Raw genomic sequence first — 22675 nt, forward strand, 5'->3', positions numbered from 1 at the left:
TCTGAGGACCAAACATGATTCAGTATGTCCTCCTTAATGGAATGAGAATCTTTGCACTTTGAACCAAGAGGTCTTTTGCCTCTCTCTGCTCTTCTGGTAGTATTTGGACCATCTTACCATCTTCCTGTTAACTTCAATGGGGAATCTCTATTCAGTCTTTGTAGATACCTTTCAAGATTTTTGCCCTTGCTCCTGATTTTTGTCATGGTTGCCCTTAACAGAAGCTGTGAAACTGCTTGCCTTCAAGAGAAAAGCAGATCATCTGCAGAAATGAGACTTCATGTTAGAGCAAAATTCAGCCTGACTTCTTTTTTTGTGGACAAGAATGAAAGTAGGGTTAACTGGAGTGAAAGACTTTGGGCTGTAATTGACACACAAGAGGGAAAAACAAACGAAAGTATCAGATATGTCTAGAAATAGGGTGTGTGTTCACGCAGACTTTTTTGCCTAAGGACATCTCTATTAATCTGAAATTACCAGCTTTAGAGACAAGCAAAGTTAATTCTGTTTTCAAGCCCTTTCTTTGCCAAATGGTTTGAGTTTCAGTGCCATTTTTGTGATTTGTACTCCATGAATTCAGAATCTCAGAATTACCCCACTCATTTTATATAGGCAATGAAGCAAAGATGGTTTTCCATATATTAAAAGCATACTGTTAGGTAGCCTGCTGCCTTATAACCTCAAAAGGCAATTGGAAATACAAGTCACTGAAATGAACATTTCTTGTTTGAATTCAAAGTTCTTGGGCAATGGGTCTTCTGGTTCTGTTTGCCTTTTTTTTTTTTTTAAATTTATTTTCTTTTCTGTCGCATGGCCAAATTGTTACTAGGCAGTTTTTAATGGAACAATGTGATCATAGTTGATCATTTTGTAAACAAAACAAAAACAAGTTAGAATCTAAGCAATGAGAGAATCAAAAAATGAAAGCAGATTGTCTGGAGTGTTTCAAGGTTTTAAGTACTCCTTTGCTTTCAAGTCAGCTCTGCCCACAGCGTAAGAACAGCCCCCTACAAAATAGTATCTGAAGGGTATATATCACTAGTTTTCCTTTTTAGGAAAAAAACACTTTTAAAAGAAAACTTTTATAGCTATTATGTGTTTATAACTAACATAACTCATGTTGATTTAAAGATTTTCATTTTAAAGATTGATTTGAGGATTCTGTTTTCCAGGTTCTCCTCTTTTAAATTACTGTATCAGGAAATGGAAACTTGTGTTTCATATCCTTAACAAAACTGAACCCTAATGATGAAACACAAAGGGTTCAAAAGTAAAAGGGTCATCATCTCAGTATCCCAAGGGAGGCAGCCCCATGTCATTGCTGTGCTGTTAATTGTGTGTCGTGTTTGTTTGTTCTTAAGAAACAAACAAACAAATAAAGGTCTTGCCAAGTCAGTAGGTGACTTGGTTCTTTGCCACTTTAGAGCAGTTTGTAGCTTTCAGTCTCACGACTGTGGTCCCCTTGTTTCGCAACAAAGTATGTGTGTTATTTATTTGCTAATGTGGGAATGCAGTTGAAACTGTTTTTCTTTTTAGTCAGAAGTATCAAAGGTCTAAAATGCCTCATCATTTTCTTAAAAATTATTTCTGAATATTTATGTTTCATCTCTGTTGGAATGAAGGCTGTTCACAGTAAAACTAGACAGGCTTTCATTGCCTCGTGCCAAGCATTGGGATGTAAAGCAGGTGCAGATTACAAATGGATCCCTTTCTGGATTTTAGATAAGGCCCTATTTGTCCTCAGGAGTCAGAAAGTCCAGGGAAAGAGAGGATTTCAAAATTGTATCACATTCTTTCTTTACACTGAGGTGCCTTTTATGCTTCTTAAAGATAGAAGCACATTTGATGACTTTTGGGGGCTGAAATTCTCAGTTCATCTAAAATAGGGCTGCTTCATCCCCAGAACCCTGCTGGTATGGCTCCAGCCCAGCTTGAAGGACCAACATTAGGAGAAGTCAGTATAAATCCTTTCCTGTGCCCTCTGCTAAAAGACTAATTGTACCCATTGCTATATTTCATGTGGGAGTGGGGGAAAGGAGAGAAGCAGGAGGGAGGTTGTGATAGAAGTGTGTATCATACATGTGCTGCCACTGACACAAACCACTAATTAACTTCACTGACAGTTTCTGTAGAAGCAAGTTGAATGAAGTTGTAATTATCTCTGGACTAGACTGGTTAGTTGGTCTCATCTGGCTTCTGGTTTTTGGTTTTGATCAGCAGATAATGCTCAGCCATCCAGAGCTCATTAACGCGAGTTTCCATGTAGCATAGCTGGCCTTCACCTGAAAGGTGCTGCAGTGAGCTGTGCCATGCTTGTCTGACACCACCTCAGTGCCATGAGCAGCCTCAGGAGAGAGGCCATAATATTTATGAGTGCAGAGAACAAAACCAGCATCTCCCTCCAACAATACAGCCCGCAGATGGGCAGTGCTGTTTTAGTGTCCCAACACCTCTTTTCCCAGGACTGTTATACTACCAGTAGGAAACTGGCACCTCATTTGTTTTCTCTGGGCAGAGTGGCAGCAGTGATGCAGACCTGGAAGCATGCTGTGCACATCTGTTATCTGCCGTGAGGCCGATGGTGGGGAAAATTCCCCCTTATGTCGCCTCTCTTTTCCATCTTCTATTGATCCATTTTTTAACATATAATGGTGCAGCAAGTCCACACAGCAACACCTCTAGCTGGACTGAGATGATCATTTGTTGCTCCTGTTCTTGCTATTATTTCCTGAAGACTTTTTTTTTTTTACCAAGTGGTTAAATGGGGCTAAAAGTTGAAAGGGTGTGCAGAATTGTGTTTACGTCTTCCTCAAGTGTCAAAGACAGAGTAACAGATGATAATGGACTTTGAGTTGTAGTCTTTTCAATCCAAGAGATGCTGAAGCTGTTGAACCAGGATTGTAGCCGTGGTACAATCCTGACTCTGACAAAATACTAAGTCTGATAGAATTATCTCTGACTCACAGTAGTCATTACTGTTCTGTTTTGTAAGTGTGAAGAATAAGAAGAAAAGAAATAATTGCAGTATAACTTCCATAGCATGCATTACCTCAGGAGTAAATCTAAGTGTAATTACAGCAAATCCACGTTATTCAGGCTTATACTGTATTTCAGTGGTTTAGTGGTTCATTTGTTAACATTATTACTGCTTGTAATTCAGGACTGTTAATGTAAACAGGAAAAACGCCTTCTTTTGGTATAGTCAGTTAAATTTGTTAGAACTAAGTTCAAAGTTGATGCATATTGGGAATCAGCATTGGGTATCAATGGAGACTGGGCTATGATGAGGTTTGTTTTACGTGAAACAGTAGTGTTTAGTTTGAAGCAATGTGGATATTTGGGGCATTTTGAAAGTCTAGTGTTACCCCTGTTTTTGCTGTTATCCCAGGACTTACCATTTTCCATGAAAGGCTAAATAGTGGAAGAGGATAGTTTTCTGTTTTCTCTCTTCTTGGAGTGCTTGTTTCCCGCCTCCAGGCCCTGCATATTCTTTCAAGTAACAGAGGGGAGTTGCTGCTGAGCATGGCTGTGAATGAATGCAGAGCTTTCATCTTTGCTCCAAAGAATCTAGTGACCCAATTTCTGCTAAGACTTCCTGAAAGGCACTGATGTGCCTCATTTTATTGGATGGTGTATTTATTATTACTGCACAAATTCCTATAATACTGTCAGTGCTTAGTAACAGTTATGATGAAGAAAGAGCCTATAGTAAGACATGGCTTCAGAATGCTCGTGCTAAATTCCCACACTGTGTGCCTACCATGGGAACCTGTCCTGGGACGCATTGGCTGGCCTCCTTCTCCACTGATCACAGGGATGGTGTCCAGCATCTCTTGATGAAAGCTGGTAGCAGAAGAATTACAGCATATTTTTTACAGTCTTTCCCCTCTTTCTATCCCTGCGTAAGAAAGGGATTTCCCATGGATGTAGTAACATAAAAACCTCCATGAGAGAGATGCAAATTGTCATTACAGTTCCCAGGACACAACATAAAGTCAGGTCAGTGCTCTGGAGTGATGATAGCAAAGCAAGAGGCCAGCAATGTGTATTTGGTTTTGTAGAACACAAGAAGTGTTTTTACCTATTTAGTCTGAAATTTTCCAAAACGCTTTAGAATTTGCAGAAGAAACTGCTGCAAATTATTTAGGAATAAAACTGTATCACTTCTTTAAGTATTATTTACCATTCAACATCTGCCCATGTTGTTGACAGGTACAACTTAGCTAAGTGTGCTTCCCTAGTGGGACTAAACACTGTCACCACAGGACTGTACTGAGGAGTTGGCATTAATGTAGCCCAAGTAAACCTCCTGCTTGCTGCCAGCAGGAGTTGCTCCTGTGGTTAGTCTGTCATAAGGTCTCTGAGAAAAAAATCTTCCTTCTGTCATGACTCAGAGAGCTTATGGTAACGCTCAGGCAATGACTGTAATTAAGCATGTTCATAACCACTTCTGTTTTGATTGCATTCAGACAAGCCCTATTGACTTACTTTGCTGCAAAATGTTTGGCCATGTATTTGAGGAGGATGGGAGGTGGGGGAGGCAAATTAATTTAATATTCATTCCAACATACTAGTTCACCTTTTTTTATACCATTTTTGCCTTTCGGGAGCTGCCTAATTTTTCTGCTTATTACCTAGAGGGTGGGGAGTGGTGGTACCAGCTTTTTCCTGTTCTCCATGCATCAACCAGCAGGAGATGCTATAATCCATAATGTGGCCCCCATCTTTTCTGAGACCAGACCTATTAAGTTGGAACAAAGCCTTGCTCAGTTCAAGAATTAGGAGTCTCAAAAGTTGTGTGTTTCACTGCCCTATTTGGCAGACCCAGGCTGAATAATCTTTACTTGTGGTACAATAGAAAATTTTAATTGCGCTCCTGTCATTTACCAGTTGTTCCCCTTCCCTGATGCTGAAGTTTCCTTCCTCACACTTAGGAGGGTAACATTAACACTTTGATTGTTTGAAAATACTGTAAGAATGTAATTTAAGTTACTACACCCTGTACTAAAGGGCTCTCATTCTTTTCCTTTTTTTCTCTCATATGAGTTTTGCTGTATTTCATGTATTGCTCTTTCACCCTTGGTTTTCCAAGATGTCCAGAGGTGGGTTTCCAGCACCAGTGGTGTACTCCATTCATTAATAGTACAGCCTGTGCCAAAGAATAGGGATTCTCCCTGGACCTTCTTAGCCTTGCCAAAACACAAGATTCAGTTGAAAGAGCCTTGTTAAAGACTTTTGTTTCCATGTGTAGAGGAGTCTGCAGGAGAATTAGAAAAGAATGCTATATTGTAACCGATATGAAATAATGTAATGCAGAGCTTCATTCTGCCACATATACCTATGACAAGTGGTACATGAGTATGGTTGTAATGTCATTAAAATTAATTAGTGAGAGAAGCGCTTCGCCATGTGGAAGTGTGTTTGGCTTGCAGATACAAATATCAGCAATGTACTTCTCAAAATTAAACTAAAACCTGGAAACAGTTAACAGAGAGGAATTTGCCTAAGCAGCTATTCTAGTATGAAGACAGACCTCCTGGGAGAATTCAACTTTCATGCTCTCGTTACTTATGACAAATATTTCCCACTAATTTCAGCAAGCAGTGTCGTCACCAGCTAATGTGTAATATATCTCTCACCAAAGTAGCTGTTGGATGTTCCTTTGATTTTCTTGTAAGTAATCACAGACTGAACCCAGGCATGGTTACCTGGGAGGGGCTGACACTGCACATTTTAGACTTGCACAGCCCTTGCAATTCATGCTCTTGCAAAAGAATACACATAACCTCTGTTAATTTTCTTAAAATATTTGAAGAGCGTTATCTGCAACATCACGATATGATGCAGATTATCACATCTGAGCTTCACACAGTTTTCTATAAGCACCCTCTGCAAGGTTTAGATGTCTGTGAAACTTTCTTAATGAAACCCAAAACCTACACACTCAAGTTGCAAAGCCCCAAACTTAGATCAGTTTCACTCATGGCCATGAACTTTTAAGGGAATCTGGGACACATTTCAAGGAAGTTGCTGTCATGTTTCACTTGATGTTGGCTGGTATGTTATTGAAACTGGAGAACACTAGCTGGTTTTATCTGAAGCTTAGAATTTTCCACAGAGCTTTACATCAGAGTTTTGGGGCTGAAGTAATTCAAGGATAAGAACCCAGCTACAACACACTAGTAAATCTAGCTTACATGACCCCTAGGGAGTATAAAAGCTGTATATGGTCACTAGTACAAAGGTGGAGAAATTGAAAAAGGATATTTGACTGGATGGCTCATTAAAATCAACCAGTCACCAAAAGAAATAGATGTTTAGTCGCACTATGGTTTCATGATATGACTGATTTGGAGTGAATTCAGATTAACTGGCTATCGATAGCATGGTCGTGAGAAAGGAGAATCTTTTCTTGGCTTAAAGAGGGTGCTGTTGTGATATGCCTTTGCTACTGCTTTTCACCACTGGATAGCAGTGCTTCTAATTAGTGGTGGGTTTGATCCATGTTTTCTTGTGCTCTGAGAATAAATGTCCAAATTTTGGATTTGTCTCTAGATTTGGGATTAGATATGGTTGACTATAAGAGAAGACTAGAGCATCTCAGAGTCTGTTTCTTAGGAAGGAAGATTTGAACCCAGCTTAGGCAGAGAAGTTGAAAGTCATGCTACAGTGCTTCATAAAGCCACAATGTGGCTAATTCTAGATGAGGCTGGGGTTTCTGAATTAAACGGTGTTTGCCTTTCCAGTTCTTAGTGATGTTCTTTTTTATAGCACTGAAACCAAGGGGAAAGGACAGAAAATGTATCTAAGTTCACTAAGTTAAAAAACATTTAAGCAAGGTTTATTTTTCTGTCAAATTAGCCCTTTATAAAGGGAAATTCTCAGGGGGGCTTTTTGTCAAAATAATTAAAAAGTGAAAATAAAAAAAGCCTGGTAAAGGGCTTAAGTTATATTTCCTATAGACACAGCCTCCACTCTAGTGGTAGTGTTTGAGGGTCAGTCTTCATCCTGGCTTTGCAGAGATGCTCTGTATTTTTTTCTTTCACTGAAATTCCATAGACAGTAATTAAGGAACTGGAGGCCAGCAAGAGGTCAGCAAGCCTTCGTCAGTGAAAACAGGGATTGTTTGCCATGTACAACACTCCCTTTTTTCCTTGTGGTGAATAGAAGATTTGCTTAGAGCTGATGACTTATGCCTTTCTTGCAAGTTATGCAGCTAGCGAGTAACTGGGGGAATCAATCAGTGAGCAGAAAACAGCTAATTGAGTCCAGCATCACGCTTTTTTCTTCCTTACATATTCAGCTCTGGAATCAGAGCCAGTTTGGTGTCTGATAATGTAACTCCAGAGAAGAGGCATTTTGTGTGCAGGATTCAGAGCGAATACAATACTTAAGAAGAAGTGTCTGCTACTAAATTTTAGGGTTACGAAGCTGACAGCAGTTGAGGACTCAGGGGAAAATACTCGAAACTGAGCTTTAGGCCTGTAAATGCCGAAGCTGGTAAGTCACTGAGCATGTGGCATGATGTGGAGAGGATGTGTCTCCTGTTTCAGAGAGGGAAAAAGAGAAAAGGCTTTTGTGGTTATTCTTAGGCACAGCACAGCATGCATAGCTTTTCTCAGTTCTCTTTTTCCTTTCCTTGGGTTTTTAAGTTCTTTTCTGTTCTACTTTCCTGTCTCTGACTTTGTCCAGGCATCTTAAATAAAAAAAAAATTATAGGTTAGAACAGTTGGTTTTTTTGGCAGATGTAAAGCCTGTTAGAAAAAAGAAAGTACACGTGTAGCCACGTCTCCTGAAGGGAACAGTAAAGTCTCTTTGCATTTGCTGTATAGTTTGTAGTTCTGAGGTGAGCTAACCAGGACTGGGGAATGTGATGTGCTAAGCCCATGAGTCTGAATGAGGTTTTTGCCCCACTTTGATGAACAAGAATTGTCTAATAATGAAAAAGAATTGCAGTTTGAGCTTAATCAGATACTAAGAGATTTCCTTGTTTCTTAAATGGAAAGTTTCCTAGAGATTTCAGTTTGAGGCTGAACAATATATTACTGGGCATGAAGTGAATTGTAAAATTTTAACATCTCTCCAAATGGCTTCCCACAGCTCATGTATGGGGTTTTTTATGGAGCTGAAGCAAATTAATCAGTTATAATAGCTTTAACTGGATGTTGTCCTAGCATTTCTTACACATTTCTGTTGGGTCGTGGCTAGAAGGCTTTGCCTATTTTGTGTTTTTTAAGGGTTGTTGCTATAACCCTGAAGCCTTTCCAAACATAGTCCTGCCGAAAGCTAGCTACTTACTTCTGGTTTACATTTTGCCAATTAATTCAAAGTACTCTAATAAATGTTGGTTTTCTCTGTGTGTGTGTGTGTGTTTGTGAAGCACTAATTCAAAGAGGGAGGTCAGGATTGTTATTTCAGTGGTGCGTGAAATGGGATGGATGTTAGAAAGCAGCAGAGCAAGGCATGTGCCCTGCCTCCAGAGCAGGCAGCAGCAAAGAGCTGCATGAGAAAAGTGGGAGAAAAAGCAAAGAGGGAGCCAGGAGCAGAACTGTAGAGAGCTCCTTGAATGACAAAGTACATGTGCTAATTTCCTATTTATTCCTGAACATAAGGCTTTTTACATGAGATGATGCAAAGCGTGGCCTTTGGAAGTGCGCAAGTAGGGAGTTTTCCAAGGTGAAGAGATGCTAGAGGTAGCAGAGGGGATTGATTTCTCTTGGATTTGAGAGCATCTTCGTAGGTTTGTGGCTGCATTAGTTAACAACGAAGAGCTGGGCGGTGGGGATGGGCCTTGGCCTCTCTGTAGTTTTCCAGCCATGTGGTATGTGGTGGCTACAGTCCTCTGCATGCAGTTCTCGGTATTTCCAGATGCTGTTAATTTAGTCCCTGTTTCCCTGCAGTCCTTCGCACATTTGTGCCGCCGAGCTCTCCAAGCTGGCGGGTTTCCGCACCGTGAGAGCATTGCAGATGCAGGGATGCACTTGCTCCAAGCAGCGCGAGGAAAGACGGCTCCGCCCAGCCAGCCCCGCCAAGGGGGCCCTGCAGGCTTTGCCGGGTCCCCAGCAGCCCGACCGAGCCCTGCGCTCTCTTTCAACCAGCGAGGTTTTTGTGCATCAGCTTTGGCCAGTTTGTTATGGTTTAAGGCTGGGAAGCCAGCTGTCTGCAATCTGATGTAATGTTGCCCTGGAAACCAGAAATGAAACACGTTAGCATTCACCACAGAATTACTACATACAGCATTAGCCAAAGTAATTAAAAGTTGAGCCATATGGGCTTTCGGATGGAAAAATTTGGAGCAGAGGAGATGGAAGTTAAGTTGCTCCTGCTTGCAGTACTGCAAATTCGTTTGTTTTCCCCTTGAGGGCATGGGGAGAGACCTGTCTGGGCTGTGTGCAGGGGGATGGGGAGATGGAGGGGCTCTAGCTGTTTTACCAGCGCGTTAATGATGCCAAGGCTTGGCCTGATGGGACAGCTCTGTGCCAGAGGCTGGGAGGCACTGGCAGAGGGGGTGCAGCATGGACTCCTCCAGTGCCGAGAGCCTCTGGCTGAGCCTTTTGCAGACGCATCATCCCCTCTACCATGTCTACCCTTCTGCAGTGCTGCAGCACACCGAAGTGCCCATGAAGGGAGAAGAGGGCAAGAGGGGTCTGGCAGCTGGCTACATCTAAGCTCTGTGCCAAGGCCTGGCTGCTAAAGCTGTCCAGGAAGCCATTTGCCCAGTCTGCCACGCTTTGGGGACGTTGGGGTGATTTTCCCATCTAAAGTCAGGGACAGCTACCAAAAAAAGCAATTCGGTCCCATGAAAGAGGGGAGGGTGGTGTGGGTCAGGGAAGTCAAAGCGTCGAAGTTCAATGATTTCCAAATATGTCAGTTATGGCCAGAATGCTTTACATTAGCCATAAAAGAAAGCATTGCTTGAGCTGGAAAATTAAGCTCTGTTTCCCATGTGCCAAAGTGGAAACTTTTGATAATTTCAAGGCCTTTCTTAAAAAAATGTTTCAAAAACAGGAAGCAAGTAAAAAGTAACCCTTTTTGAAAATGCTTTTATCTTCAAGGAGTCAGCATTATTTGACAAGAAAGTTTCCTGAGCAGCACCACCGGTGTAGTCACTGACATTTTTAGACCTTTTTGCATAAACTTACTGGCCATCCTTTTTCTTTGTAGAAAATTTGTCTGTCACATACTACCTGATATGATAGGAAATAGGCTGCTAGAGAGAGAGTGATCTTGTATTTTCATCTACCCATAAAACATGAGCTGTTCTTGCCTATCTGGGCCAAGCACCGGTGATAGGCAGGATCTGTTGCTGCCGGTGGAGGACCCCAGCTTAAAGGACACCAGGAGTCCAGAAGCATCAGGGAAAACCAACTGCCACTTAATTATGATGGGACTTTATGTATTTTGAAGTATGGTGGGCACTCTCTGTACTACCTGCTGGGGTCTGATGTCAGTACCTTGCACTGAGGCTATTTTGACACTTGCTTTTGCTGCAGTAGTTGTGAATGCAAATGTCAGACATTGCAGAAGTTTTTGTTGTTGTTGTTGAGTTTTCATAATCCTGAGGGGGCACAGTTCTTTATCAGATATCAGTGGTGCAAAAGTAGGACTAGATGTTTATTCTAGTCCTACTAGAAGTCCTTGGTGGGAGGACCAGGTATGAGCCGTTCTCTAAGTCTTACGGAGCTCACGGTTTCACAAACTTGCAGTAGTCTGCAAACCATGGGTGTACGAAAAATAATGATGGAAAGCAATGCTTTAGAGTAATTGCGTTTAAAATAAACATATCTTGAGTGCAGAATATGCATGATGGTCGCTTGCCAGGATGCACTTAATAGCCCAAGAAGTCTTGACTGAACTTCTTGATTACGGTCAATAATCCATTCATCATCTTATCTAAATGTCTGTCTTGTTTGATGTGTCACCACGTTGTCCCAGGCATAATCCTTGAATTAATGCTCATCTTGTTGCTTAATTTACTTTGATATAAGCAAGCCTGGTTCTTTACAGCCCTATTTTTCCCAAAGGAGGATTATTAATTACCTAGCCAGTTCGTACCCATAATAAATGCATTCATGCAATTCTTGGATGACAGAATGGCTATTTCTAGTGCCATATGTGATCCATTTGGTATCCCTCCTTCTTTTGGAGTAACACAAGGTTTGTGGGAAATCAGTAATTGGTAGTGCCCTTGCAGAAAGTTGTTGAAGTTTGCTGTGGTGTGGTTCTGGGGCCCTTGTGCAGTGCATGCCTGGGAGGTAGACTTTTAGAGCTGCCCTGGCTCCATTAGGCACTGTTTGTGCTTTGAAAGTGTACCTGTGCAACTGCTAATTGGTGTCTTGCCCCGTGGCATCTACCATTCTTACCACATCCTGATATTTCAGTGCACTAGAAAAGTAGAAAGCATTTTTATATTTGGCCTGTTTTATTCATCCTCCAGATAAGCAGACAGCATTTTTGCTGGGAAGAGAGTGGCTTTTTTTTTCTTTTTTTCTTGGCTTGCATCTGTTGGGAATTTTTTTTTTTAAAAAGTTTAATTAAGGAGAAGGTGAAAAAAAGGATGAGTGCACTGTGGAAACCCAGATAGCTGCACTGACAGGAAGTTGCATGAGGGTTTTTAAAGCTGACCATTAGGAATGCGGCAAATTGGCTGGGACCGTGGGTGAAAACAGAGTTAGGTATACAATCCATATTGCACTCCAGCTGGAGCTTGTGCTGTGTGCAGGAATGTGCAGCAGCGCATGGTGCCAGGGTCGTCCTGGCCAAGTCGGAGAGCCCTGTTGGCCTCCTCTCCTCTCCCCTTCCCTGCCCTTCCCCCCACCACTTTCCACATTCTGAACTGATTAAAACAGAGGAAGTAGCACGTTGAACATTGGATCTGGCTCGAAAATCGAAGTCGTCTTCTCGTTCACAAGGAATGGATTGTTTCAGCTTGTTGTGTCACTGCTGCTGGAGAGAAGGGAATTTTTTTTTGTCTCTGTAATGTTTGATACTTGAGGGAAAACAGCTGGAACTGAGCATACTGGATCAGATGCAAAACGAAACGGGATGCTGGGGAATATGGACTGCACTGTATATCTGAAAAGGTCAGAGTTTTCCCTTGGTCAGTGCTGGAGGAATGCTCTGTCCATCTTAATTCCAGCCTCAAGAGTCTTCAGGAGGAGTGTAGGGAGCAGGGAGGAGGAAGGGAATATTTTGTAGTTGTGGCAGTTTGTGAGTGAGGCAGATGAGGTCTCCTCCTTCCTTTCCTTCCCATCCCTTTCTTGTGCTGCTGTTTTTGATTTTCTGGGAAGACTGGAGGGAAAAAAAGAGAAGTCGTCAATGACAGAGCTTCGGTTTGGAGAAGCTGTTTATAACCAGGTTTAAACAGCAAGTTCTGAGGTGCCAGACAGACCAGGGACTGACCTAAACCACAGGAGCATAACTGGTATGGTAAGAAGAGCCCTGGGAAAGAGCCCTGCCTGAAACGCACTGAGAGAGGACGTGGAAGTAGTTATTACACAATGCATGTGAAGAAAGACAAGGGCAGGAATGCATTTCAATGCCTAGGATCTTACGTTGCACAGATTTAGAAATCAAAATGGTATGTCATGCTTTCAGAAAAAGAAAAAGAAAAAAAAAGAAAAAACAAGAAAACCCTCAGTAATTTAAATATTTCTGTCTGACTGGGGCTGAAAATATAACATCAGTTACAGAGCTGCCTTGACAAACGCAGCAGATGAGCTAACTTGAAGGAGCAAGCCGTGGAACTACTACTTTATTAATATTCCCTTTGTTTCTTTGCCAGTCAAGAGAACAATCCGATGATGAAACAGAGGAATCGGTGAAGTTTAAGAGGTTGCACAAGCTGGTGAATTCTACTCGCAGAGTCAGGAAGAAACTCATAAGAGTTGAAGAAATGAAAAAACCCAGCACAGAAGGTAAAAAGCAGTGTGCATATGGTTAAAACTGCATGTGTGAATGCATGTTTCTTTTGAGAGGGGACAGAAAGTGGAGGGCTGGGGGAGGGAGGGGTGGAGTGTTTATCCCTGCTCAAGTGGAGGGATGGTAGGAATGACTACCTTGTCTCTTGTGCATGTCCTAAGTAATTGAATTTTAAGACTGTGGAGGGAGGAAAGCGATAACCTAGAATGTGGTTACTGCTGATCTGGTATTCTTAGAGTAGCACTTGAGAGTCCCTCATTAAGAGATTAGAACTTGGTTTATGTTTTATGCTGCATGCTGGGGAGGGAATCCCCATGCTAGGAGCAATGCCAGCCAGCTGCCCCACAGGCTCAGCAAGGACGTAAGTGGAGCCACCACCACACTGCTCCCTCCTCTGAGGCCTGGGATGGCACACAGGTGAAGCCCTTGCTCGTTTTGGGAGGGTAGCAGCAGTTGCACCACATGGCATCATCCTATGGCAAAAATACAGAAACTCTATCAGACATTCTTGTGGGATAGCAACTGCCCTGTGTAATACTAAATTCTACTTCTGGGGGAGCCTGCCTGCAATTTGGCTTTTGAATGAGACCTGCTTCCAACAGAGAGGGGAAGAGAAGGGAGGAAGAGGAGAAGGGTGGGAATAGGGAAGTGGAGTTCAGCCCCTGGGAACACCATGCTGTAGAATTAACTCTGGATGACCTGTGTGTGAGCACTCAGATTAATGGAGCCTGATCCTGAGGAGCCTCTCTGCACAGCCTTGCTTGAGTCCTCACTGGACTTGTGGGCACCTTTCCATGCTGGTGGCTTTCTTGGCATGGCATCGTATGCCAAATCCCTTCATCTTAGCAGTGAGCTGAGCCATATTATGATTCCTTCCTAGTGCATTTAAGGAGAACATGTGCATCTTGCATATGTGGCAGGAAGCTGCTGGCAGATTTATGATCTGGCCGGCATCTCTCCTACATTATGGATGGAGTTACTGGCTGGCATGAAAGGCACAGCCAGTCTAGAGCTCTGGAATGGGCAGGTGTGGTGATCTGAAAAGGTTCTGTCACCTCATAGGGTGAGCATAAAGCTGGGATACCATGGAAGCAAAAACATGGGGTTTGAGATGGGACAAACAAAACAGGACTATTTTTCCCCTGCTCTGAGTAAAGAAGGCCCCCCGAGAAGCCTGTCCTACCTCCTCCTTCTCTCTCTGGAAGTCTGGGAAAAGCTGCAGGGAGCAATCAGCTGGAGGCTCCAGGGGTACCAGCAGCTGCAGAAACAGGCAGCTGGGCATGCAGACACCTTCCTGCACTTGGACCAGACTTTCTTTTCAGCATATTATCTGTCTTGCTCTCCATACCCTCTTTTACAACGCCTCACCTCTTTATTTCCTCTTCTCCCTCAGTCTTTCACTTAAGTGTCCCAGTTCCCTTCAGGGCTTGTTTGTTTTTTTTTTCCCAATGAGTTTTTCCACCCCTGCCTTCGGCAGAAAAATCACTGAATTAACAATTGTATGCAAAAAAATGTTTGCTCTTCTTCCTTCTTTCTCTACCTCCTGCCTGTCTTCTCTAACTCTAGGCTTCTCTGAATAAATTATCTGTAACTCTAAGTTTGTACTTTATCTACCACTCTGGAGTTTCTTTGTAGATTGGCTCTTGGGAAACTCTGTAGAAAAAACAATTATTGCTAAATAACAACATGGATTACTTCTGAATAACTTCTGTGTAAGTAGAAGGCCCCTTTAAGTAGCCATCTACATCAGCAGTAGATACCTATGACTTTTTTTTCAGGAAATTCCACACACAAGTTTCCATACAGCATATTAATAGTGCTTCATAAATGTTCATCACAATCTCTCATAATATAGGTCTGTATTCCCATTTGGATATGTCAGAGGGCTCTGCACAACCACAAAAAATACAGTGGTCAGATTTGGGTATTGCTGTCTGGCCTTCCAAGTTACCTGCAGTTGACTGGATCAGTTCTTGAGCTGTTTGTTGCTGTTCTCTGAATCTGTGTTATGATTCTGATGTAATGTGAAATTCTAGATGACTAGGTTTTGGGGAGTTGGCTATAATATTTGACTGAGTAATATCAGTAAAATTTAAATAAAGTCATTAATGTTCAACAGCCTTTAGCAAAATGTAAGACTTGTTTTGAAAACTGGCATACAGTTTCCTAGAAGAAAGATTCTTCACGATGCTCCTCAAAAATTTCTTCAGAAAGAACAACTTTACAAAATTTCCCTTATCTGTTCCTGTAGTTTTTAAAGAAAAGCACACTAGTCTCAGATCCTTCTCTTACATTTCTATTATTGACTCTGTTATCACACTAAATGTACATCTGGCTGATCTGATACTTACTAGAATTTGTCGATATCTGAATCCTGTGTATTTCATCTTAGTCTGCTCCTAGTGAGCTAAATAACTGAAGCTGCCTAATTCCTGGGCACCATTCTTATGTAGCACTTAAAAACACATCACATCTACATCTGTGTCATTATGGCTTTGTGTCATGGACTCACTCCAAATAACATCTGTTACAGTTTTGAAACACAATGCATATTCTACAAGCTGTTTAAAAACATATTTACTTAGTGGACTAAAATTGTTTATCAGCACATACTCGGTCCCAGGAGAATGTCTATTTTCCGTTCAAATTGAGAACTAGAGGGAGAAAAGAGCAAGCTGGACAGTCCAGGGAAAGTGGTGTAAAAACTAGACTTCAATCTACAGACCTACCCCAATACATTTCTCAAGAGCAAAAGTTTCATGTCAGATGTGATCCACTGTCCCTTCAATGTCACAGTGATCTTAAGCTTGATAAAATAGCATCTTAGATTTCAACAAATGTATGTCAAATATGTTTGGCAACAGAGTGAACTGAAGATGAGCCAGTAATCCTGTACAGAGCAACTAATCTTTCATCATAAAAGGTGTCCCCTGTTATTGAATGAGTGAGTTTAGTAAATCATAAGTATTTTGATAATTGTTCAAATTTAACTCTGCTGTAAGACTGTAGAAGCAATCAAAGATGAAGCCAAAGTTAGGTCACACAAGAAATTTATTTTGGAAAGAAATAAATACAATCACGTTTCTATGTGCATTTCTGATATATACCTATGAATGCTGTGAAATTTGTCAGGGAGACAGAGGAGGATGTGTACTTTTTTTTGACTCTTACCTTTTTACTGCATCTAATACCTGAGACTATAATTTGCTCAAAAGAAAACACCAGAGAAAAGTTTCCTATATGATAAATGTGAAAAGGAATTGCAGTTTCAAGTCTTTTATTCTCCCCTTTCCACTCCAAAAAGGAAACCTGGCTATCTGCCCATCTCCAGTATTTGTGTTGCAAAATATTCCTGTTAAATATTTTCTGGAAAAATTTGGTGAACATCAAGTGTTTCTGTCATTACCAGGACACTGCTGGAATTGGCACACTTGCCATTTGACCTACTTCTTTGTCTTTGCATCTGTTAAATAAATTCTGTGTGATTGAAACTGGTGCTTCTTACCCCATCAAAAACCCAGAATTTTTAATTTCATCCTGGAGCTCATCTCCATAACTTCATGCAAAAAATTCTGCTTTCTGCAGCCACAGCAGCACTGGGTATTGGAAAACTGGACCTGAGAGATACTTTTTTGGTTCTTAATGCCTGGGTATACTTCGACCTATTGTAGATAAGCATCATATGCAAATATCAGATGAAAAACATGAGAAACAGATCCCAGTTCAGCTTTTAAGGGGTTCTTAGTGAGAGCATCTAAGTGGTCTTACTTAGCTGCAGATAAAAGAGAGAAACTTTAAATAATGATGAGTGTATTTACAGGATGTTGTTGTCTGTCTTGTGTTAACTCATCCCAGAACTCTCACTTCACAAATGGAAGGAACTGCTTCAGGTTTATCCACTCACAAATAACTTCTGAGCAACTTATATCAAGAATAGTTTTCTTACAATTTAAGTGGGTGATATCCTAAATAAATACAGTAAGACTCTACAGGGAAACATCTTAGAGAATTGCGAACAATGACGTGCATTGTGCTGCTTTTTTACCATGTAGGTGTGGAAGAGCACTCACTTGACAACTCTCCTATACTGGATGACAGATCAGCACTTTACTCTGGAGTTCACAAGAAGCAATTCTACTTTGACGGCTCCTGTGAAAAGCAGCCAGAGGACGACTCTGACTCACTTACTACTTCTCCCTCATCCAGCAGTCTTGATATGTGGGGAGCTAACCGGAAGCTGGTGAAGACCTTCAGCAAAACTGATAGCCGTGGCCTTATCAAGCCTCCCAAGAAACTTGGGACATTTTTCTCTTACCCAGAAGAGGAGAAGTCCCAGAAAGTTTGCCGCTCCTTGACAGATGGAGAAATGAAGAAGAGCCTTGGCTCGCTGAGCCATGGGGTAAGTACAGAAAGCATTTGCTTTTATGACAGCAACAGGCACAAGCACCATCTTCTGGTGTCCCTGGAGGAGATTCAGAGTGTAAGGAAGCAGATCCGATTGAAGAAAATGGATACTAACTATTCCTGTTCCAGAGCTTTTCTTTGCCAGCGCCCTGCTAGGAAAGGAGCATCCCCCACAGCTTGCGACCTGCAATTACTGCGGCACAAAACGAAAGGGGGTGGAAGTTGTGGCTTCCCAAACAGAAGGCTACGAGGGCGCACTTCTGTCAGCGAGTTCAATATTACCTATGTGGTGGAGAGAAGCCTGTACAGTCACCTCAACCTCTCACAGCTGGTGCGTCCCGTTACTGACAGGACCCTGAGCAAGGCCGACAAGCAGGACCTGAGGAGATGCCTGCTGGAGGAGGATGAGGAGGCCAAGAGGAAGTGGGCTGCCACAGTGGATCGCTGTACTAAAAGGGTTCTCTTGAGAATCCACCAAAAGTCTGTGAGTCAAAGAGTTGCCGTGAAGGTGGTCTTTCAATTTCTGTGAGGTTGCAGTGAACATTTTCTGCTTTATACTTTTAACTACAATGTAGTATTTCTGCTTTCCTTGCCATTAGAAACCCTTAAGCACTGTAATGCAGCTGAAAGGGAAGAGCTTGATATCATCTTGTCAGAGTTTTGTTGAATTGCAGTTTCTACATGTACAGAATTATTCGATGAGAGAGAGCAAATATGACAAAGTGCTGCTTTTTAGGTTCACCTAACACAGAAATAAAGATCACTGGTGAACAGAGGAGGTTTGAGGTGCTATAAATATGTTTTTTGTGATGCTTTTGGAGTTGGTACTCAATGGGATTCTGAGAGATGAACAAACTGTTCAGAGTATTAGAGCATTGATGTTCAACTGTGCTCTATTTCTCTTCTGCTGTTATTGTCTTATATTGGCCCTCCCCTGCTCAGATTGCATCTCATCAGTTCACCCACCCACCCTCTCCGTACTCTCCCTTACACCAAACAGCTGCAGAAAGCCAGGGAGTTTGACATTAGGTAGTTACTGCCTTCCTGCTTGCTGTTCACCACCACCAGAAGTATCACTTCTGTTCTGTCAGTGGCTACTGCTCCTAGCATGGGATGAAGGTGGTACCTTCCTTCAGAGCCTTTGGAAAGGGAACAAGGGGTAACCAAAGTAGGAAATTGTGCTTAAAATGGGAAATTAGGTGATTTGAACATTCCAGAGGGACCCAAAGCTGCTTCCTGATTATATGACCCAGTTTTGACTGTTCCGTTAACCATGATTCTGAGTTTCCTAGGAACTTGCCTTTGGTGCCAGCCAGATCTCCGAAGCCAGCTAGTCTGTTGTCTAGTTGATAATGATCCCTACTTCAGTGCGTGGAAACACCACTGCATCCGTAAAGTTAAGCAAGATATTCCAGTGAACAATATAGTAGAAACAGCTTTTTGTGCAGAATAACAGATTTTTTTTTTTGAGGCCTCTGTATCATTTCTTCAGGTATAAGGTACAAGAATCACAGCTTTGGTCTCCTTAAATAACCTGTGGGCGATGAGCAAGCCCTCATGGTTCACTTTTTGCTCTTTGGCCACAAAACATATAGATGTTTGTTCTACCCAATACCATGAACATTCTCTCTTGGCAGCTTAACTATTTTTTCTGCATTGACTGCTTGTCCCACTCCTCACAGGGTGCTGTTTATTGTACTCAGAAGACACTGTTTTCCCATAAGGATATTACGATGATAAGAGAAACTTTACTTGTCCTTCTGTGGATTGAATAATAGGGTTATTTTGGAAAAAAGAGCATACTTGTATGTTCTAGAGATGCCCCATAAATAAAAATACCCTCTAAAACTGCCTTTGTAAATACAGATGATAGAAACAAGCTTTTCAGTTCTTCTAATAAGTTAGTCTCATCTTGCTGTAGTAATTTCATTATGAAAACCAACTGGAGTGACCTTTACTTATTCATGGAGATACAGTTGGAGAATAAATGGATAGCATTTTGTTGTTGTGGAGGAACTCCTCAGTCAACTGCTTCTCCAGCCTTGTTTGAATCAGATAAATATTGGAGACATGCTACTCTTACTAACTTTTTCAATAGATTTCTTTCTGAAACCTCAAATAGCTGGCAGACTTCAACTAATGATGCTCCTTCCTAAAAACACTTAATTTTTTGTTTACTGCAACCTCAGGGAAATTGCAATGCCTATGTATTCAGTGGAATTGGTCACTCTGTCTTTCCTTGCCATTCATTTTTGTCATTTATATTTGTTTCAGTGACCTGGACATGCATGAAATTTTCAAATTGCATCAGTTTTTCTTTTCTCCCAAAATGATAATACTTTTGATTGCATGGCCATTCCATTGAATATCCCTCTCCTCATCCACAGACCTTTTGTTTAGTGCAGTATTTCCAGGGTCGCTACTGGAATCTGAAAGCCAAAGTTAAATTTTAAATGTATGGGGAGGTCCATAGTGAAACAATAAGCATCCTTAATATGGTACATTTACTCAGAAGCTTTTAACCAACGGTCATTTTGCTTTCCAAGAAGACTTCTTTAGGAGGAGCTCTGGCTGGTTTGACAGACAAGTTTGCTCAGAGCAGTTCCAGATGTCCTCTTTTCGTTGCTGGGATTACCATGTGCTGTAGGATTAGTTATAACGGTCCTTCACAGAAGAACCAAATTACTACTAGCTAAACATGCTGTGCTTTAGAAACTGATCGTATTGCTTGTGGTTGGTCTCAAATGTTTTCCGAAAACAATTTTTAAAACCTGTGCCATAGTCACATTGCCTTCTGGAAAAAAACACTTAGAAAAATTCTACATCACAGCACTGTCTTTAATGTGTGGGAGGCCTAGACAAAGCTGGCTTTGAGTTGTGATAGAGTTGTGGTGGTTGCAGAAACTGTCATCCAAGCATGTTTGGTGTAAGCAGCACCCAATATAGAAGCTAGAAAATAAAATTTTTTAAAAGCTTCTAATATGTGTGTTGATCAGGGGTGAACAGGGCAGAAAGAATGTTTACTTTATTAGAATTAATTGTTATAATTGTCCATTAAGTAGCACAGTTTATAGAGCTTGCTTCTTCCTCAGAGAGGAAGCTGGTAGTTCTCAGGTGGTGGGTCTTCACTGACTCACTGTCCTTTGTAGTTCTGATCTGATGCTAAGTTGATTCTTCAGGTGCCTTTGAAGTTAAGTTATTGTGTTGGGCAGTTCAGACCCTAAGAACTTAGAGAGTTCACAAGTGTTGAGCTTCTGCCTCCTGTTTGTCTCAACTCTAACTCTGAAGAGAATACTTGTAATAGACATCTGCCTGTCTTCAAAACCACTCTCAGAGCCTAGAGTTGAAGTTGTGCAAGTGAATTGTGATCGCCATACCTTCATCCTGGATTGTCCTGTGAGACCTCTGACAGGGCCAGTTACTTGAATACTATGCAGCCAGTTGTTCATTACTCAGGTTTTGTTATCTTTTGGATTGTCAAGCAAAAGCTGGAAGTACCTAATCTGGAATCAGGACTTGCTGAGTCTCTGGGGACACAATGCTTATGGTTAGCGGGGCTGGTTTTTCTCTTCTCTTACCAAGGGCTTGCCCCACTAGGCTTCCAGCAATTCCCTGTATTTCAGTGCAGATGCAACCTGTGCAGCTATTCCCAGAAGGTAGGTTATTCAACACTTTAAAGGATTGGTGGTTCTCTGTTTCAGTGCTACTGTGGAGCATACATATGAAGGCAGATGGGAGTGCTGAAGTGGAGTTGCCAGCGCCTTGGAAAACTTGAATCAACAGTTTCCTCAGACCAAAAAGTCTTTTTTTCTTTTTGAAGAGTAGGCAATAGGTGACTCAACAGCAGCAGACCTTAGGCCAAGGAGTTGTCTCTGGAAAACACAAACTGGTTTACAATGGATTTCTTGATTTATAATCTCTCATCCCTTTGTTTGTTTGTTTGTTTCCATTTTTGCAGACATTTGTGTTTTAATTGGTGTTCTCCAAATCACAGATGTTCTGAGTGAGCTAGTCATTGTGATAAAACTGTATCTAAACTTGTTTTTTTGCAGAGAACCTGTAGCTTTGGAGGATTTGACTTGACAAATCGTTCCCTTCATATTGGAAACAGTTCTGACCAAATGGTGAGTTTAAGAAGGTGCAGATTTGAAATAGCATAAAATGAAATGCACAGTCGAGTTATAATAGACTGAAGTGTAATTTAGGTCTGTAATAATAGTTTGGGGATCCAAGAAAACAGAGTATCTTTGTTAACCTCAAACTTCCTTAGCTTTGAGAATAACATACCCACCCATATCCACGTGTATATAAGTATTTATATAGTATATGTGTAAAGAGGCAGAAACAAGTGACCAAAGTGCAGATCTGGGGGTATATCTGTGGGCTGTTCTTAAGGAAGCTGTGACTTCCTCAGAGCATCACCCAAGGCAAAACATATGATTGCTATACTTTCTCAGTAAAAATATTTACTCTTTGGGATGATGAGGCAAACTTTCATTCACTGAAGATCCACAAGTTATTTGCATGGAAGTCATTATGTAAGAGATCTATTATTTGTTTTCTCATTGTATCTAAGAGCTCTGGAGTAGACCAGGATCCCATTGTGCTGGGTGCTGCGCAACTGATCTCAGAGCATTTTTGTGTTTAAAGAAAACCAAACCATCTCCCCTGAGAATTAATTCCATTTTATGTTACTCATGTTGATCCCAGTGTTACTGTTGGTCGGCCTGCAGCCAAAAGTGACAGAACGGAAATGAGCCAGAACATTATTTCAAATGAAATTGCCAACATATTTTTTCCTTCTGCCCATATATGTTTTTCTTTTCTGTTTCAACATTGGATCTGATAGTTTCTCCGTCCACTTAAATCAAAATTAAATTGTGAAACATTTTGTATGCCAGCATTATGTTATTTTTTATGTCAGCTGGGTCTTTTGGGCTTGTTTTTTTGTTTTCTTATTAATTTTTTAACATCAAAAATAACCTAATTTGGCTAAATCTGTGGGTGGTTATTTTACTCATCAATTTTCACCTCAGTAAAAATGTTAACTTCTGATCTTTGTATTTATCTTTAAACAGAGATACTTGTTTTGTTCAGATTGCTTTTAACATAAGAAAGCGTGAAGTCTAGATGTTACATTTTTCCCTATGAGCATCAGTAGTGGGTGAGATGCAGTGCATCAGAATAATATATGCAGATCAAAGAGGTTTTTTCCTTGAAAACATTTAAGTCTATTAAGTGGAAGGTTTTTTCCAAAACGATAAGGCAAAGAGCTGTTCTTAATTTCTGGTAAAAGACAAAATTCCCAAAGAAGTTGTAATCACAAACAACTTGTAAAGGGAAAAATACT

General features: G+C 41.2%; 1 protein-coding gene across 7 annotated transcripts in view; it reads left to right on the forward strand.

Annotated features, from left to right (window-relative positions):
* The window catches only part of SASH1 (SAM and SH3 domain containing 1), a 542727-nt gene that overhangs the window by 497557 nt on the left and 22495 nt on the right, over positions 1 to 22675 (forward strand). For 4 of the 7 annotated variants that reach the window (XM_064649068.1, XM_064649070.1, XM_064649069.1 and 1 more), the window contains exons 9-11: positions 12785 to 12917; positions 16974 to 17809; positions 21378 to 21449. In XM_064649068.1, the coding sequence (XP_064505138.1) occupies positions 12785 to 12917; positions 16974 to 17809; positions 21378 to 21449 (1041 nt within the window). The remainder of the gene's footprint in view (positions 1 to 12784; positions 12918 to 16973; positions 17810 to 21377; positions 21450 to 22675) is intronic. The other 3 variants (XM_064649072.1, XM_064649073.1, XM_064649074.1) reach the window with 1 other exon arrangement.

This window comes from Pseudopipra pipra, chromosome 3 (assembly GCF_036250125.1).
Source record: "Pseudopipra pipra isolate bDixPip1 chromosome 3, bDixPip1.hap1, whole genome shotgun sequence".
Taxonomy (NCBI): Eukaryota; Metazoa; Chordata; class Aves; order Passeriformes; family Pipridae; genus Pseudopipra; species Pseudopipra pipra.